Here is an 18,314-nt window from a genome sequence, read left to right as displayed (position 1 = left end):
TAATGGGGTTACGCCATTTTCCATTTTTTACTAGCAGTGTATAAAGGTTTTTTTTTAACCTCTGAACTTAATAATCACAATGTTTATTATTGTCTGACTTTGATCAAAACTATGGTTCTTAATGATTTTTTAGCCTTTACCTTTGATCTCATATTGTTTCTCTTTATTTCTTTCTTAATGTATGGTTTAGGAAGAACAGCTAGAAGCTGTATTGTCAGCAGCAGTTCAGACAAGTTCCCTAGGACTTTTAACCGGTTGTATCAGAAGGTGGATAACAGAAGGTAATATTCTGATTTTCAAAATCAGTAGTTCTCCCATTTGTACTGTGATGAGATAATTGTAGACTCACATAATGCTAGAAGGCCTAATGCAAAGAGAACTGCATGAATCTCCTGCAATAGTGTTAGGTGCCACGCCACAATTACAAGAGGAAGGAACACCTCCTGTGTCCTCCATATCTGCCTTCCTGTGGCCCCCTTTCTGCTCCCCAGAAATGCTGACCTATTCTCTATTTCTGAAATTCTGTCATTTCCAATACACTCATAAGGTGGAATCAGTGTGAAAGATTTTAGAATTTTGTCACAACAAATTTTGTATGCATTCCTCCAGGTATACATATATTAATCATTTTAGCCTTAACCATATACCTTTGTCCCCCAACCCAGGTGTGCGTGTATGTGTGCATGCGCACACACTCAGAACCATTTATCACTATATAGAGTGATAAAAGTTACCTATCACACCTCATTGTGGCCAGTGAAATACCACGGAAGTACCAATTAACATTTTAACCGTTATTCTAATAATGTTCTTGATTGCAATTTGGGCCTGGGAGAGTCTAGAATCATTCTTAGAGTAGTATTCATATCTTGGTTTGATTTTGAGTTAAGTGTCATTAGTAGTTCTGTGCTGGCTGGCCTTAAATTGGTCCTCTTACTAACCATAATGCATGTGCCACCACACTTGACTGATTTTCATGCCCTTTTTTGGCGGGGGGGGGGGGGGGGGGGCATTCCTGGAACTTCAACTCAGGGCCTGAGTGCTGTCCTTGGGCTTTCTCAAGGCTAGAGTTCTACCACTTGAGCCACAGCACCACTTCTGGCTTTTCTATATGTATGTGCTACCAGTGTGCATGCTAGACAAGCACTTTACTAGGCCAAACTCCCGGCCCCTTCATGACTCCTTAACTTCCCAAATCTGGTGCAATTTTTTTTTTGGAGGGGGGTTGTTTTAGTATTTGTGGTTTGTAGAGGCTTACAGGCCTATTTAGTAGGTTGACTTTTGTCTTGTGCCCATTGGTCTTTTCTCCACTGCCCTATAGGAATGCTATGCTTCCTGGGTCTCCGAGCAGGTGCTGCCTGGCCTGTTCTCCTGACTAGTATTGTTCTCCTCGACTAGGGTTCTTCCTACCAGATTTGTCCACTGGAAAGTTACTGAGTTTGTTTGCAATGATTTTTTTTTTCTTTCCATATTTACAAATTAGAACAACCAAATTCTGCTGCTAATCTGCGCTTTGTTCTTGAATGGACGTGGAATAAAGTGGCTGTCACAAAAGAGGAGTTTGACAGATTATGTAAGTAATAAAAACAACTTTTTTAAAAGTGCTCCAGCTTTAGCCTTGTTCTTGTTCCTTTGACAGTAGGTTTCAGAATTATACATTGTCTTGTGACATTAGGAGTTAATTTACAACATAAATTGGTGATGGAGTTGCCAAAATAAACCAGTTAAAACCCCTTGCTCCTTCCCCTGGTTCTGTTCAGAACCTTTATGGGCATAAAGGTTGAGTTGGGTAAGCCTGTTACCTACAAATGCTATTTTCTCATGCAAAATAATTTTTCTCCTTGATGGTTGTCTCTGTCAGATGTATACTTCGACTTGCATGAGTACAGGTAATTAGGTGATAGCACAGAAAGAGCAAGTAAAATTTACGTTTATTGAATAGCATGTGCCTGGGACATTTCTTATGATATGCAGTAAGCTGCAATCCTGAGTTCTGAAAAGACATTCTAAGTTCCTTCAGGCTATTTACTAATTTTTAGAAAGTTTATAATACAGTTATTTTTAGTCATAGGAATTTGAGACAGTCTGTACCTGTGATTATAATTCAGTCTGAATTACTGTGTAAAACTCAGTATTTTGCCTTTGTAAGGCACTCCCTTGTTTGATGGGTCATGTCGTTTCATTGACCCACAAACCATCCAGTCCATTCAGCAGTGCCACTTGGTTCTGAGCAACCTCAACACCGTCTTCAGCTGCTTTACGTCAGAAGCTAAAGAGATCACCTCCAGAGGTATGGGTTTTTTAATATAAATGATTGCTTTGTCATTTTTGTATTGAAGCAGAATGTTCCTGTTCCTAAGTGGAAGTCGTCATGTTTCAAGTAGTTGGTGCAGTTTTCTTCATGTAAAACTATAGAATGCTGTGTTCAAATAAGCTGGGGGATTTCAGCGTCAATGGCTCTTCCAATAGTGTCCTTCCAGTAGAATTTCAACTTTTGAAATGATATAATAGTTTTATACAAGAAGTGGATGGCTTTTGTTTTGTTTTTTTCATTTCAACAAAATGGAAAAAGGTGGGCAAAGGAACTAAGGAGAGACTTCTCAGAAATGTTAAGAATGGCAAAGAAACACTTGAGAAAGTACTCACCATCCCTGGCCATAGAGGAAACACAAATCAAAACAATTCTGATTCCATCTCACCCCCATTAGGTTGGCCAATATTGTGAGAGATAGTGGCAGGGATAAGTGGGGGGGCGGGGGCAGAGAACTCTGCTGCACTGTTGGTAGGAATGTAAACTGGTATGACCACTCGAGCCGTCTGGACATTCCTCGGAAAACTAAACATAGATCTTCCTTACAGTCCAGCCATACAATTAACTACTGGTCATCTACGCAAAACATTGCAAGTCAGGATACCATAAAGACACTTTTGTTCATAGCTGCACTACTTACGATAGCCAAGTTCTGGAAACAACCCAGATACCCCAGATGAGCATATCGAAAATATGTGCTCCCTGTACACAATGGAATTTTAGACCAGCATTAGGAAGAATACTATATCATTTGTAGGTAAATGGATTGACCAAGAACAAATCATGTGCAGTGAGGTAAGCCAAGTTCAGAGAGAGAAACAATAGCATGTTTTCTCTCATATGAGAAGGCAGGTGTCAAATCCTGGGACATAATGAGTTGCACAGATCTGTAGGCATTCACACGGTGAGACCAAAGGACGTTGCTCTTAGGAGAGGAACAGAAAGGCACAGTGTCCATGTGCATCGATCATATAAAATAATATTTATTGAAATGAACCTCCAGGAAATGAGAAAGGGTTTTTTTTCTTTTTTGCTGTTTTGTTTCTTTCCCTGATTTACATAACTGTAACCCTCTCTGTACATCACCTTTATAACAGTTTTTTAAAACTGGCGGCTCACACCTACATTCCCAGCAACTCAGGAGGCTGAGATCTGAGGATTGTTCTGCAAAGTCAGTCTAAGCAAGAAAGTCTATGAGACTCTTGGCTCCCAATAATGACCAGAAAACTGTGGCTCAAAAGCTCAGGATAAGTGCCCAGGCTTTGAGTTTAAGCCCCCCCACAACTTGAGGGGGGACAGTAAATAAAGTTGACCTTTTTTGTTGTCGTGGTTTGGTTTGGACAACCTTAAATTAATGATTATACTTACTTGCTTGCATGACATGTCTGCCTTAGCCAGTGGCTGTATTTTAGCACTTTGGGATTTGCTTAAGGTCACTTTGGACCAAAGTAAGTTGGATAAAAGCTAAATTTATTTTATACACACACACACACACGCTGTTAAAAGTTGCTAGTATTAAAAGATGATTGAGTATATTGACTTTTCGTGTGTTACTGGTAATTAAAAGTTAACTCTTTACAGGAATGGTGGACTTAAACAATAAGCATTTGGTTACCCAGCTCATCTGTCAATATGCACAAATGGTTCTTTGGTTCTCTCACTCGGGACTTTTACCAGAAGGCTTAGGTAAAGTATACTTAATCTATAAGTATTGATGGGAACATTAACTCTTACCTTGTTCTGTGCTGTTCTTCTACTTTCTTAACATTATTCCTCATCTCGTGTCTTCAGTGTCTGACCTCATGGCTATGATTAGAATACAGGGTGTGTGTCTATGTGTTCATTGCTTTTAAACAGGAAAGTATATGTACCAGTTAAATGCTCCCTTATATTTTTGAGCCTGTTCTTGGGCTTGAACTTAGGGCCTGGGTGCCATCCCTGAACATTTTTGCTCAAGGCTAGCATTCTACCGCTTAAGCCACAGCTCTACTTCTAGCTTTTTGGTAGTTAATTGGAGACCAGCGTCTCACAGATTTTTCTGAGCCACTGGAACCAGATAAATAATACTCCCTTTTATTTAAACATGAATACTGATACCAAGAATTGGAGAAATAGAGGCCTTACTTAGGGGGCCTCTGCCACTACACTTAAATTTTCTGACCTTATTCATTCATACTGCTCAGATCTGAGCAGTGATAGATTTTGTTAATACCAACGGAATAAGATTATTGGACTGATTTGTAGGGCTACCAGCCAGCCATCATCCTTGTGGTTATAGACTTTCATGAGAAATTGTATGTACTCACTTGTATGTATATCTATTTTAGAAAAAAATGTGTAGTATTCTAATGGTATTTTGGCAAGATTGTGGTTAAACAGTAGCATAAAAATGCATTAACATATTCGGGATAACAACTAATACTGTAGTTTGGTTCCAGTGGCTCACACCTGTAATTCAAGCTTCTCAGGAGACTGAGATCTAAGGATTGCAATTTGAAGTCAACCAGATCAGGAAAATCCATGACCAGAATGGCAGAAGAGGAGCTGTGGCTTGAGTGGTACAGTGCTAGCCTTAAGCAGAAAAGCTCAGGACAGTGCCTAAAGCCCCGAGTTCAAACCCCAGGACCAGCAAAAAAGTACTGTAGTGTGGTAAGAAGTTCTGGAAATAACACAGTCTTTCCCTTCCTTCCCCCCCCCCCAAAAAAACTTACAACTGCACAGATGATACTGTACAGCTTTCGAAGCTGTGCTACAACTACCCCAGCATCCAGGGTTACTACACCAGTCGCCGGCACAAGTGGAAGAACTCCCCAAGGTACAGTTGTGTCCTGCCCTCTGAGACGGCCATGCTCTGACTATCAGAAAGTATTACTGGCAACTGTTGTAATTTTATTCTTTACACAGACCTTTATTTTTCAACTTAGAGATACTAATGACTATTGTTTTCTAAATGAAACTTTTTGAGTAATTTGTTAGAAGAGATTATATAATTTAAGCTTTTTTTCCCCCGAGAATTCTGTTTATAAAAAGATGCCTTCTCAGGCCGGGAGTTTGGCCTAGTGGTTAAAGTGCTTGCCTAGCATGCATGAAGACCCGGGTTTGATTCCTCGGTACCACATACATAGAAAAAAGCCAGAAGTAGTGCTGAGGCTCAAGTGGTAGAGCTCTAGCCTTGAGAAAGTCCAAAGTCCAAGGACAGTGCTCAGGCCCTGAGCTTAAGGACTGGCAAAAAAAAAAAAAAAAAAAAAAAAAAAGATGCCCTCTGGGGCCGGGAGTTTGGCCTAGTCGTAGAGTGCTTGCCTAGCATACATGAAGACCTGGGTTCAATTCCTTGATACCACATACAATTAAAAAAAGCCAGAAGTGGTGCTAAGGCTCAAGTGGTAGAGCTCTAGCCTTGAGAAAGCCCAAGGACAGTGCTCAGGCCCTGAGCTCAAGCCCAGGACTGGCAAAAAAAAAAATGCCTTCTTGGACCAGGAGTTTGGCCTAGTGGTATAGTGCCTGCCTAGCATGCACAAAGACCTGGGTTTGATTCCTTGGTACTGTAAGGTCTGCCGAAAGGAAACTCCACGCAATTCAGGAGAAGAGGGTTTATTGCATGAGGAAAGAACAGACTCCTGTCATTCAAGATGGAGTCTGGCGAGCAAGAGAGCTTAGGGCAGGAAGTGAGAGATTATATGGGGGGGGGGGGTATAGACACAGGGAAAGTGGATGTGACCTCAGAGGATGGGGAAATACCTCAGTAGGGACCTCCCACTGCCCCCAAGCATGCCAGTTGCCAGGGGATTTCCAGGGTGCAGGGGGAGAGAGCCAAGGGAAGAAGTCATTTTTTCCAGGCCAACTTAACACGTACCACATACATAGAAAAGGCCAGAAGTGGTGTAGTGGCTCAGGGTAGAACACTAGCCTTGAGACAGCCCAAGGACAGTGCTCAGGCCCCGAGCTCAAGCCCAGAACTGGCAAAAAAAAAAAGCCTTCTTTTCTACAAAGTATTTCACTAAAGTTTTAAGTCATTTTTTTATTAAAGAATTTATTAACATTGATTTTTACATCCTATTTTTAATGTCATGTTTAACAAGCTAGTATTCAAGAAGGAAATCTGTATATATAAAATCACTGGCACTTAGATTTTAGAACTAATTAAAATTAAGCTAAGGGTTTCTATGTCATAGATACATATTAATGTATATAAAAACATTATGTCTACAGAGTATATAGCCCATCATAGATTTTTATGTCTATGTAGTTTGTTTATATATCCAAGACCATGTCCATAACCTTGGGTATCCAAATGTTTTAAGGTACTTTTTTTTTTTTTAATATATATTTTTTATTGTAATTAATAGAAAGGTTACATGATATGTGCCAGATAAATTCCCACACATTGATACCCTTTCACATGTCATGGTCCCCATTTCCCTTCTCCCCTCCCTCACTCTTAAGGTACTTTTAAATATTTAAACCATTTCCTTTTTTGTTCCTATTTCTATAATTTGTGGCCCTCTCTCAGGAATTTAAATCGCCTTTTTTGTGTTAGAATGAATTATATAGATGAAAATTTTAAACCATTGCCAGGTTTGTTTGTTTTCTTTCTTTCTTTCTTTCTTTCTTTTTTGTCAGTCGTGGGGCTTGAACTCTGGGCCTGGATGTTGTCCCTGAGCTCTTCAGCTCCAGTGCATTGCCCTACCCTTGGAACCACAGTGCCTCTTCTGGTTTTCTAGTGGTTAATTGAAGATAAGAGTCTTAGGGCCTTAAGTACCCAGGCTGGCTTTGAACCATGATCCTCAGATCTCAGCCCCCTGAGTAGCCAGGGCTACAGGTGTGAGCCACCATGCCTGGCTAATTGCCATGCCTGGCTAATTTCCTGACCTTAAAAGACCATTTGTTTATTTGGGTGCTGTTTGGAAATTAAATAACTTCCTCTCAAAAAAAAAAAAAAAGATTCTGTGGCCCATACTCTTTATCCTAGCTGCTCAGGGGGCCAAAATCTGAGGATAGCAGTTCAAAGCCTGCCCAGGCAGGAAAGTCTATGAAACACTTTGTTTTTGTTTTTTTGTTTATGTTATTGTTGGTTGTGGGGCGTGATCTCTGGGCCTGGATGCTGTCCCTGAGCTTTAGCTCATGTTCTACCACTTGAGCCACAGCTCCACTTCCAAGTCTATGAGACTCTTTTCTCTATTCATCAGAAAACCAGAACTGGCACTGTGGCTCAAAAGTTGTAGCGCATTAGTCTTGAGTGTAAAAGCTAGGGACAGAGCCAGGGCTCTGAATTTAAGCCCCACACCTGACAAAAAGAATGATTCTTTTTTGTTTGTTTTTTAGAATGATTCTTGTTTTGATAGCAATAATAATTATAATATTGAAAAGTCCTTACTGTTTATCTTATTGCAGAGGAAAATGGAACCATGATTGCTTGATGATCGATGGATTGGTTTCTCAATTAGGAGACCAGGTTGAGAAATTGTGGAAACGGGATGAAGGAGGCACAGGAAAATATCCTCCTGCTAGTCTGCATGTAGGTTTACAGCAGCTACTACTTTAAAAAGTATCTGAGGTTGGGTGTGAGGGGATAAGCTGGTGTTCTTTTTTACCTGCCTACAGGCTAGGGAAAAGGATGGCTCCAGGGTCAGGACCATGAACAGGTGGGTGGGTGGGTGGGTGGACAGATGGAAGGAATGAATGACTGTAAAAAAGTTGCACTGATGATTTTATTCTTTTATAGGCACTGCTTGACATATATTTATTAGAGAATGTCACTGAAGCCAGCAAACATTCTGTTGTATCCTTTACACCTTTATAAAAACATTTGTCATGATTGCATGCATGTAGCCCTGGGTTCAATTCCTCAGTACCACATACACAGAAAAGGCCAGAAGTGGTTCTGTGGCTCAAGTGGTAGAGCGCTAGCCTTGAGCAAAAAGAAGCTCAGAGACAGTGCTCAGGCCCTGAGTTCAAGCCCCCAGTGTTGACAAAAAATATATATATAATAATTAGTGTGTGTGTGTGTACACACATATGTATATTTATGAAATTTCAGATTAGTTGGCATTACTGCAGTCTTAGTTTTCCATTTGAACTTTTAACTCTTAAGTATTCTCGAGGGATTGATTCTTGGCTTTTATCAAATTCTTAGATGTGTTAGATCCACTGCAAGCAGTGGATCTTCGGGGTGCTTTGGGGTGGGGCCTAGACTGTGGAGTACTTGGCAAGAATGTGCAGCTTCTACCCCAGCTGAACTTACAAACAAGAACAACTGCTCTGTTATTGCTAGTGGCAAGGGCAGAAAATGAATACCTTGTAAGTTAGCATGGTATGAGCAGAGGCATCATCTGAGACCTGGAGACTTCATGAAGTGCATTTGTGTTCGTTTCTTAGTCTAATGAGAGGTAGTTCATTCTACAGGTTGATTTTATTACTAAAGCTTCCAGCTGTTGCCCAATAACTGGAATTGTAGCCTTGTTTTTAAATTTAAAAGAGCAAATGTCTTTGTTTTCACTTAGCTTTATTTTGAGGGGTGAAGGGGAGAAAGTATGCTGAAACTCATTATTTGTGGGAGTAGTCGTAGTAAGTAAGATACTGGGAATAAGTTAGGTTCTCTTGGGTGTGATTGTACATGGAATAGGATTGTACTCCATAAGTGGATGTCCATGATAGCCTGTGTTGCTCCTGGTGAACTCTACTGCTGGTATTCTAGACACATAATATGGACGTTCTTTTTGCTCGTTATCCTTAACCCTTACAACAAGACCATTTATCTGCTGCTTGATATCATGTATTCTTTCCCAAACAAGACAGACTCTCCCATTGAGTCCTTTCCAACGGCCTTTGCCATCTCTTGGGGCCAGGTTAAACTTATTCAAGGATTTTGGCTGATAGATCATAATGACTATGAGGTGAGTCTGTAGTTCATTTAGTAGGCAGTTTTCTCAAGCTATGAGAATTGTAGGAGGCATACATAACTACACTAATTGATCCTAAAGATGATAAAACCAGGCTTGGATTGTGGCTTAGCAGTGAAATGCTTATCTTGCGTGTATGAAGCTCTGGGCTCGATTCCTCAGTACCACACACAGAGAAAAAGTTGGAAGTGGTGCTATATATATAGCTCAAGTGGTAGAGTGCTATCTCTACGCAAAAGAAGCTCAGGAAGGAAGTCGTGCTGTGGCTCAAGTGGTAGAGTACTAGCCTCGAACTGAAGAACTCAGGTATAACACCCAGGCCCAGAGATCAAGCCCCACATCCCACCAAAAAAATAAAAGGACAGTGACCACTAGGCCTGAGTTCAAACCCCAGGACTGGCCAAAAAAAAAAAGCTAAGTCTCTTTCTGAGATGATATAAGCACTGAGCTTAATGAGTGCCTTTACCAGCGACTGCTTCAGAAGCTCTGGCTGCCTATAAAATGAAACTTACGAGTGAACAATTATGAGTATTTGTGCTAGAGATATGTTACGTATATTAGAAGATAAAGGTTTGATATTGACATATAAAATTGGTGGTGGAAAGATTTTATATAGTTTAATGAGGCCTCAGGTATATGAGCTTCTTCTGATAAGTTGTATTCTTTAGAATGCAGTATACCATAGATTTGTTTTTTCTGCTTGTTTTTAAGCTGATTTGATTTGTGTGATTCTTCTAAGTGCATAGGACTTGCACTAACTACTTTTCCCATCACTCTTCCAGAGTGGTTTAGATCTGCTCTTTCACCCAGTTACTGCAAAACCGGTGTCGTGGCAGCATGCAAGGATTATCCAAGCCTTCATGAGTGAAGGGGAGCACAGACAGGCCCTCAGATACATCCAGACCATGAAGCCTGCCGTCTCCACCGGTAGCGATGTTATGCTCCACCTCTCTGTTCTGCTTTTTAATAAGTAAGTGTTCCTTTTAAAAGTATAACTCTCACGGGTAGGGCATACAGGCACATACCTATACAATTTCAGTTGCAAGAGACATACTGTGCAAGAGGCACACAAACCTGTTATTTAATTTCCAAACAGCATTCATCTCTAGAAAAGCCTTTACATCAAGTAAACAAATAAAACTTAAGTAGTTCCGTGCCATTTGTGACCAGGTATGGTGGCTTATACTTGTAATCCTAGCCCTCAAGGAGCTGAGGCACGAGGATCTTAAATTGGAGTAACGTAAATATTGTGAGATAAGTTATGTCCAGATAAAGCAAATGGTAAAATGACTGGAATCTGTGGTTTTGCCTTGTGGTAGAGTGCTTAACACTTCTTTGCCCCAGATTCTAGGTTATGTCAGTGGTCAGCACGTGTTGAAGACTAAGTTTAGGAAATTTAACGTATGAGATTAGGCTGCATAGTGCTCTTTCTAATATCAAAGTGCCACTAAGTTTTAATATTTTAAGTTATCCCCTTCTCACTCATAGGCCAGATAAATGAGACAGCTCTGTGTTTTGAGACTTAAACTCAGGGCCTTAAACTCAGGGCCTGAGCACTGTCCTTCGGGGCGTTTCATGGCTTTCTTCTATCTACATGGTATGGAGGAATCAAACCCTGGTCTTTGTGCATGTTGGGCAGGCACTCTGCCTCTAGACTAAACTCCAAGCCCTCTTCAGGCGATTTTTTTTACTGAGTAATGGTATTGTCAGTTGATTAGAATCTTTAATCTTACTGGAATTGCCACTGATTGTGGCAAAGGTATTAGGATAGTGTTTGGGCATAATTTTTTGTTGTTGTTGTTGGTTTGTTTTGTTTATTTTTGTGCCAGTCCTAGGGCTGTTTTGCTCAAGACTAGCACTTTACCGCTTGAATCATACCTTTACTTCTCAATCTTTGGCTTGGTTGGAGATGAGTCTCAGGGACTTAGCCCAAGCTGGCTTGAAACTGATCCTCTGATCTCAGCCTCCTCCTTAGTTTGGATTACAGGTATGAACTGCCACCACCACGAGGCTTAACTGGATTGGGAGGTGGGGGAGGGTTGGGCATGCATGTGCACATGTGTGTGCCAGTCCCGGAGCTTGAGCTCAGTGCCTGGACATTGTTCCTGAGTGGTTTTATGTGAGGCTAATGCTCTACCACTTGAGCCACTTTCAGCTTTTGATGGTTAATTGGAGAAGAGGCTCACAGACTTTTCTGCTGGGTCTGTCTGGCTTGGAACCATGATCCTCAGATCTCAGCCTTCTGTATAGGTGCAAATTACAGGGTGAGCCACTAATGCCTGGCTTTAAATGGAGTTTAATTTAACTTTATGCTATGTTCTGAAATGGGTTTAAAAGCTGTTTTCTCGGGCCGGGAGTTTGGCCTAGTGGTTAAAGTGCTTGCCTAGCATGCATGAAGACCTGGGTTCGATTCCTTGGTACCACATACGTAGAAAAAAGCCGGAAGTGGTGCTGAGGCTCAAGTGGTAGAGCTCTAGCCATGAGAAAGTCCAAGGACAGTGCTCAGGCCCTGAGCTCAAGCCCAGGACTGGCAAAAAAAAAAAAATGCTGTTTATTCTCTAACTATTCTCTTTTGTAATATGAAATTGGTAATTACCCTCCTTCCAATAATAAGAAGACAATATAAATATCACAAGTTTTATTCATTACAATTGCTGATAGAGTCCTAAATTGTGATAGTGGTTGAACAGCTATTATTTATTCTGCTTGTTAAACCTCCCAACTTGATTCTTAGCCTCAGCCTCTCTCTCTTTTTTAAATATTGTATTTTATTGTCAGGATAATGTATAGCCGGGGTTACAGTTACATTTGTCAGATAATGAGTACATCACCTCTCGAACCTTGATGCCCCTTCTCATGTTTTTGTCTTCCTTTCTCTCCCCCCGTTTCCCCCCACTCCCTCCCAATCATCATGTTTTCCCCCTTCCCTTGGCCCTATATCAGATTAACAATAAACGTATATACAATGTACTAGGTAAAAAGTCAGATACAGTAACCACATGAGATTGACCATAAGGAAAAAAAAAGAAAAGAAACAACTTCACATGGTACATTAAAGCAACAATCACAAAGATAAGCCTCTTGTTTCCATAACTTAGACTTCATTTCGTTTGCTCTCATCCTGTATGACTATATGTACATTACTTTTGAGATATTGTGATCGTCTGCTAGGAGAGTCCTAGATGTGTACTAATCATTACAAATTAGGGAAGCCATACAGCCTGTGCTCCATTGGGGTCTGGCTTACTTAATTTACTTAGTATTACTTTGTCCAAGTCTCTCCATTTCCTTACGGATGGGCCAGTGTCATTCTTTCTGATGGCAGCATAGAATTCCATTGTGTATAAGCACCACATCTTGATCCAATCATCTACTGAGGGGCATCTGGGTTGTTTCTCTATCTTAGCTATGGTAAATAATTCAGCCATCTCTTTCCAAAAAATGCTGATATTTTCCATTTTTAATTTATTTTTTATTGTCGGTGTAATGTCTAGAGGGGTTACAGTTAATAGTAGGTTGTAGGTGCATTACTTCTCACACATTGAAACCCCTTCTCATGTTTCGTCCCCGTTTCCCTGCCCCGACCCCTGATGTTTTCAGTTTTATGGTGTATATTTATAGAAATGGAATCATGACTCATGTTTGGCAGTCTTGCAAGGTGACCACAATGTACACTATCCTTGAGGGTTTTTTTTGCTCAAGTCTGGTGCTCTACCACTTGAGCCTTAACACTAGGTCATACTCCCAGCCCTAGATAACTCTTAACATGACTTATTTTACATTTATATCATACAGATATCATAGAACCTGTTTTTCTTACCTCTAACTTGTTGGCTTCTAACTTAATTACATTATCACTTAGTATGATCCATCTGGTAACTTCTCTTTAAAATCTGGTAAAGCTTGATTTACCCACTAATAAGTAGTTGATATATTCTCTGTTAGGTGAAGTGCCAAATGTATTTGCCTACAATATTAAGCCTGTGGATTACATGATTTTTAATCTCTCTTTTTAGTGGTCTTTTTACTGTTTGTTTTAATAAATTAGTAAGGAAAGTATGCTTTGTTCCTTATTCTGGTGTTGAATGCAATATGTTCCTATCAATAATGTCCTATTTCTTATATCCTACAAAGCTTTCCTGGTGTTCTCTTATTCTGGTAATGAGAGGTTAGTGGTAGCTTATTTGCCTGTCTAGAATTCCTTTTTTCATTACCCTTCCTTTTTTTGTCAAGCATTTAGAGTCTTCCTTTACATAACTACTTAAAGATAATTAAAAAGATTGTTTATGGAGTTATCACTAACTCTCTAGGCCACCTTCTCTACTTTATTACCAAGAGCCCTACCTACCATACATTGAAGTGACTCCTTGTTTACTGCTAGCATGCTATAAAATGAAATCATTCTCTGAAGTCTTCTCTGTAGCATATTTACCATAGGAAAAAGTATAATAGAGTTTATATATTGGGAAATGGGTTTCTGGAGGTTGTTGACGCTGTATCTTTTCTTGCTATGGAGACACGGAGTGGAAAGGGACGTTATCATTTGTCATTTACAATGTTCTGTATACTGTTGTCAGATTAATATTGGATGAAGTATAGAAGTTTGTCTTACATAATCTGTTACAGAGGAGTCACTTTTGGAGGGAGGCTGTCAATTAGGGCTTAAACTTAGGCCCTCATCCTCAGGTCTCAGCCTTCTGAGTTGCTGGGATTATAAGTGTAAGCTACCAGCACCTCTCTTTGTATCAGTATTTTAAAGGAAAATGAATTTCAAAGTATATCCATGGGGTGGGAGAAAAAAAGTCATGTATATCAAGTTTTAAGTAAGAAATTGACTGCTTCCACACTTGAGAGGTATAAAATGGTAACTGGGTCTCCAGCTTCTTTCTTTTGGGAACTGCTTGTTAATCATTTCCTGTGTGTCTCGAGGTCAGCTAAACAGATGCTGCACATACCTACCCCATGCCTCCGCCAGCACACACACATAGACACACTCACACGTTTTCTGCTGTTTAGAACAAGCAAACTGCGCTCAGCCCTTTGAGTTTTGGAGTTCATTTCATAATGACATAAAGATCTTCCTTGTTTTGGGATGTTGCATCATTGTGCACTATGGGCACACTTAATTAGTTCTGAAGCTCTGACTCTGGGAAACTCCTGTGCAATAAACTGAATGTTCTTACTGCCCATAGCCTATTTCTGCAAATGTACTTGGTGTCTGAGATCATAAAATTTGACCCAGTTCTCCAATCTGATCTTCCTATGAATCAGCCCAAATCTTCTCAGAAGCTCTCCGTTTACTTTCCCAGAAACATGGGATCTTCCCTCCTCCACTCTTCAAGTATGAGCTCACCAGCCTCACCCCCTCTCCAAAATCCACTCTTCCCATATATGCTCAGCATCATTACTTTTTTTTTTTGGAGGGAGGGGTCCGTTCTGTGGCTTGAACTCACAGCCTGAGCACTGTCCTTGGACTTTCTCAAGGCTAGAACTCTACCATTTGAGCTGCGGTGCCACTTCTATCTTTATGTATGTAGTACCAAGGAATCAACCCTTGGTCTTCATGCATGCTAGACAAGCACTGTACCACTAGGCCAGACTCCCGGCTCCTCAGTGTCATCACTTTACAGCCACACTTTCCACACCAATTCTGTTCTAGCTATGTTCCCTGAATGTTTCATATTCTTGATTTCTAGTTGTCTTATTGACATCACTAGCAAGATTTATTATGCCGAAGTTAGTACTTTCAAATTTGACATACTAGTTATCTTAGAGATTCTATAGATACTTGACTTTGAACACTCAAAATAATGTTTTTCTCCAGGTACTGGTAGCTCACACCTGTAATTCTAGCTATTCAGGAGACTGAGATCTAAGGATAATGGTTCAAAGCCAACCCAGGCAGGAAAGTTCATGAGACTCTTATCTACAGTTAACCACTAGAAAACCAGAAGTATAGCTGTGGCCCAAAGTGGAGAGTGTGCTAGCTTTGAGCACACATGCTCAGGTACAGCACCCCACACGTTGAGTTCACACAATGACTCACCCCAGAAAAGGACAAACTTTTTCTAAAGCTAAACTTTGGCAAATACTGATTTCAGGTGCATGGTTGAGGCCTGGAATTTGTTGCGCCAGCATTCTAATAGACTGAACGTAGAAGACTTACTAAAGCATGCGTATGAAATCTGTCAGGAAATGGGCTTAATGGAGGATTTGCTGAAATTGCCATTTACAGACACTGAGCAGGTAAGCAGTTAGACAATGGTAAATGTACCAGAAATTCAGTAAATTGATAGAATACAAATCTTTTTTTTTTCCTTCCTAGGAATGTTTAGTAAAGTTTTTACAATCCAGCGCCAGTGTTCAGAATCATGAATTTCTTATAGTTCACCATTTGCAGCGTGCCAATTACATTCCTGCCTTGAAGCTAAACCAGACTCTGAAGATTAATCTTATGGTATGATTCAAGTCTGCGCATTATCTAGTTCTTGCCATGTTTGTTTGCCATCCCTGCTGCTTCAGTTAGAGCAAAGGAGAGGAAGTTATGGAGAAAAGCAGTGAGGGGGCTATGGTGCAAAGAAGGTGCTGGCTTCTGCAGTTAGATGGAATGCTAATCTGTTCTGGGTGTTAGGATGGCTTGTGAGGCTGCACAGGTTCAGGTGAGGTACACCGTCTCCTACATAGAGGTGCTTAGTTCATGACAGTGTGACATGACATATTGCTCCCCCATGGATGCTTAGTAAATGGTAACTTCTTGTTGTGAAGGATTGATGGACTAGCAATCAGATGTGTACAAAGACTTTGGTTTGTAGGCAGGAGGAAGACAGTTTTGGGTTTTCATAAATGGTAAATATATAACAACAATGTCTCACATTTTGTAGATTGAGTTTTTACCAATTGTGATATATGTTTAATAGAATGATCGTGATCCTCGTTTGAGAGAGAGATCGGTGGCTCGGAATTCTATATTAGAGCAATATGGGAAAATCCTTCCTAGAGTCCAGCGGAAATTAGCCATTGAGAGAGCTAAGCCTTACCATTTGTCAACATCATCAGTTTTTCGAGAAGGTAAGATATAATTGGAGAATGTCAAAACTCTTAGGCTAGAAAAAATACTGGTTAAATATCTTTAATCAATATTATTAGTCAATATGATTGATTTCTAAAACTGTTATCTTAAAATATAGCTCGCTTTTGCCCACTCATACTCAGATTCATCACAGTCATTCTTTTTTATTAGGTGCTGAATTAGAGGGCTTTCTTGGATGTTACTTACCAGTATAATTATAAAGGAATTTTTTCTTTCTTTCTTTTTTTCTTTTCTTTTTTTTTGGGGGGTGGGGGGGCAGTCCTGGGTCTTGAACTCAGCACCTAGGCACTGTCCTTAGGCTTTCTCAAGGCTAGAGCTTTACCATAGTACCACTTCTGGCTTTTTCTGTGTATGTGGTACTGAGGAACCAAACCCATGGCTCTGTGCATGCTAGACAGGCACTCTACCACTAGGCCATGCTCCCAGCCCAAGGAATTCTTCTGATTATTCTACGGAAGACTCTTGCACATTTTAAATTTGTGTAAAATGTTTTTTTATACTATCTCCTAGATACCCAAATTGTTGATTTGACTAAACCAGAATTGTAGCTAAACCAATTTTAATGATTGTTATTGTTTCATATTTTTAATAAGATTTTCAAATAGGATCCTATCAGTGGTGAAATTAAATCTTAGATTCTTCATTTTAGTTTCTAGACCCAAACCACTGTCAACATTTCCCAAGAAAACTGTAACAGGGACGGTGTTAACAAGATCCACTTTCATCAGTAATGTGTTAACTAAGATTGGAGAGGTGTGGGCAAGCAGTGAACCTAGAAATAGCCCCTTGCTTCATAGCAGGTATGTTTTTCCTTTGCTTTCTGAAGACGTGCCCTTGGTATCTTTTTGGACACCAGCATTTGTTAACAGTCCCTGTTGTTGTTATAGTTTAAGAATGTTTGTTTTTAGACATAAAAGTAACCTGTGTTATTACTTGTAAATATTCTGAAATAGACACAGTAAGAAAATGAAATCCCTTCCCCCTCTTTCATCTAAACTCCACATTTTTATCCATGTTGTACGGAATATATAATCAGATGTTTAATTTTTATTTTTTAGTCCTAAAATAGAACAGCCATCTCCTGCCCAGTATTCTTTCCCACATCCTGAACTGCCTGAAGCATTTGTTGGAACACCAGTTTCTAAAACATCACAGAAAATTTCTAGGTAAGAGCTTGCTATTTAATTTTTTGTTTTGTTTTGTTGATCATGGACCTTAAATTCTGAGTCTGGGCATTATCCCTGAGCACTTCAGCTCAAGGCTACCACCCTACCCTTGAGCCACAGAGCCACTTGTGATTTTCTGGTGATTAATTGGAACCTGGGATGGCTTTGAAGAGCAGTCCTTAGATCTCAGCCTCCTGAGTGGCTCGGGTTACAGGTGGTGTGAGCCCCTGCGCCCAGCTGAGGTGCTTATTCAGTTCTTAAGACACCATGTTGGGCAGTTATTAACAACGGTGATTTGTTGTTGTTTGCTCAAGACCTGAGCACTATCTACCTGAGCCACAGCACCACTTCTGGATTTTTCTGTGTATGTGGTACCAAAGATTCAAACCCAGGTCAAGCACTCTACCATAAGCCAAACTCCTAGCCCATGATTTCTGTTCTTAACACTTGACAAATATTTTAGATTTTTAAGTGAAAGTTTTAATCTTTTGTTATAATTTTTACAGGGGTATAGTTTTTTAAGGAATTTTTTTTTTTTTTTTTTTTTTTTGCCAGTCCTGGGCTTGAGCTCAGGGCCTGAGCACTATCCTTGGACTTTCTCAAGGCTAGAGGTCTACCATTTGAGCCTCAGCACCACTTCCAGCTTTTTTCTATGTATGTGGTACCGAGGAATCGAACCTGGGTCTTCATGCATGCTAGGCAAGCACTTTAACCACTAGGCCAAACTCCCGGCCCTTTAAGGAAATTTTCTATAATGGCACTGATTATGTAAAGTTTCTGCTTAATGATTTTATAGTTTAGCGAAAAGAAACAAGTCTCATTAAAATGATGAACAAAGTTTTTTTATA

General features: G+C 40.1%; 1 protein-coding gene across 2 annotated transcripts in view; it reads left to right on the top strand.

Moving 5' to 3' along the window:
* Ahctf1 (AT-hook containing transcription factor 1) overlaps positions 1–18,314 on the top strand; it is a 61,711-nt gene that overhangs the window by 24,367 nt on the left and 19,030 nt on the right. For both annotated transcript variants that reach the window (XM_090341534.1, XM_090341535.1), the window contains 14 exons: positions 191–281; positions 1,484–1,573; positions 2,150–2,290; positions 3,893–3,997; positions 5,033–5,126; positions 7,703–7,826; positions 8,034–8,090; positions 9,058–9,204; positions 9,993–10,180; positions 15,312–15,456; positions 15,536–15,667; positions 16,128–16,278; positions 16,950–17,100; positions 17,359–17,466. In XM_090341534.1, the coding sequence (XP_090197660.1) occupies positions 191–281; positions 1,484–1,573; positions 2,150–2,290; positions 3,893–3,997; positions 5,033–5,126; positions 7,703–7,826; positions 8,034–8,090; positions 9,058–9,204; positions 9,993–10,180; positions 15,312–15,456; positions 15,536–15,667; positions 16,128–16,278; positions 16,950–17,100; positions 17,359–17,466 (1,724 nt within the window). The remainder of the gene's footprint in view (positions 1–190; positions 282–1,483; positions 1,574–2,149; positions 2,291–3,892; positions 3,998–5,032; positions 5,127–7,702; positions 7,827–8,033; positions 8,091–9,057; positions 9,205–9,992; positions 10,181–15,311; positions 15,457–15,535; positions 15,668–16,127; positions 16,279–16,949; positions 17,101–17,358; positions 17,467–18,314) is intronic.

This window comes from Megascapheus bottae, chromosome 10, assembly GCF_031878675.1.
Source record: "Megascapheus bottae isolate mThoBot1 chromosome 10, mThoBot2.hap1, whole genome shotgun sequence".
Taxonomy (NCBI): Eukaryota; Metazoa; Chordata; class Mammalia; order Rodentia; family Geomyidae; genus Megascapheus; species Megascapheus bottae.
The sequence above is the reverse complement of the archived record's forward strand: the minus strand, read 5'-3'. Positions and strand labels throughout refer to the sequence as shown.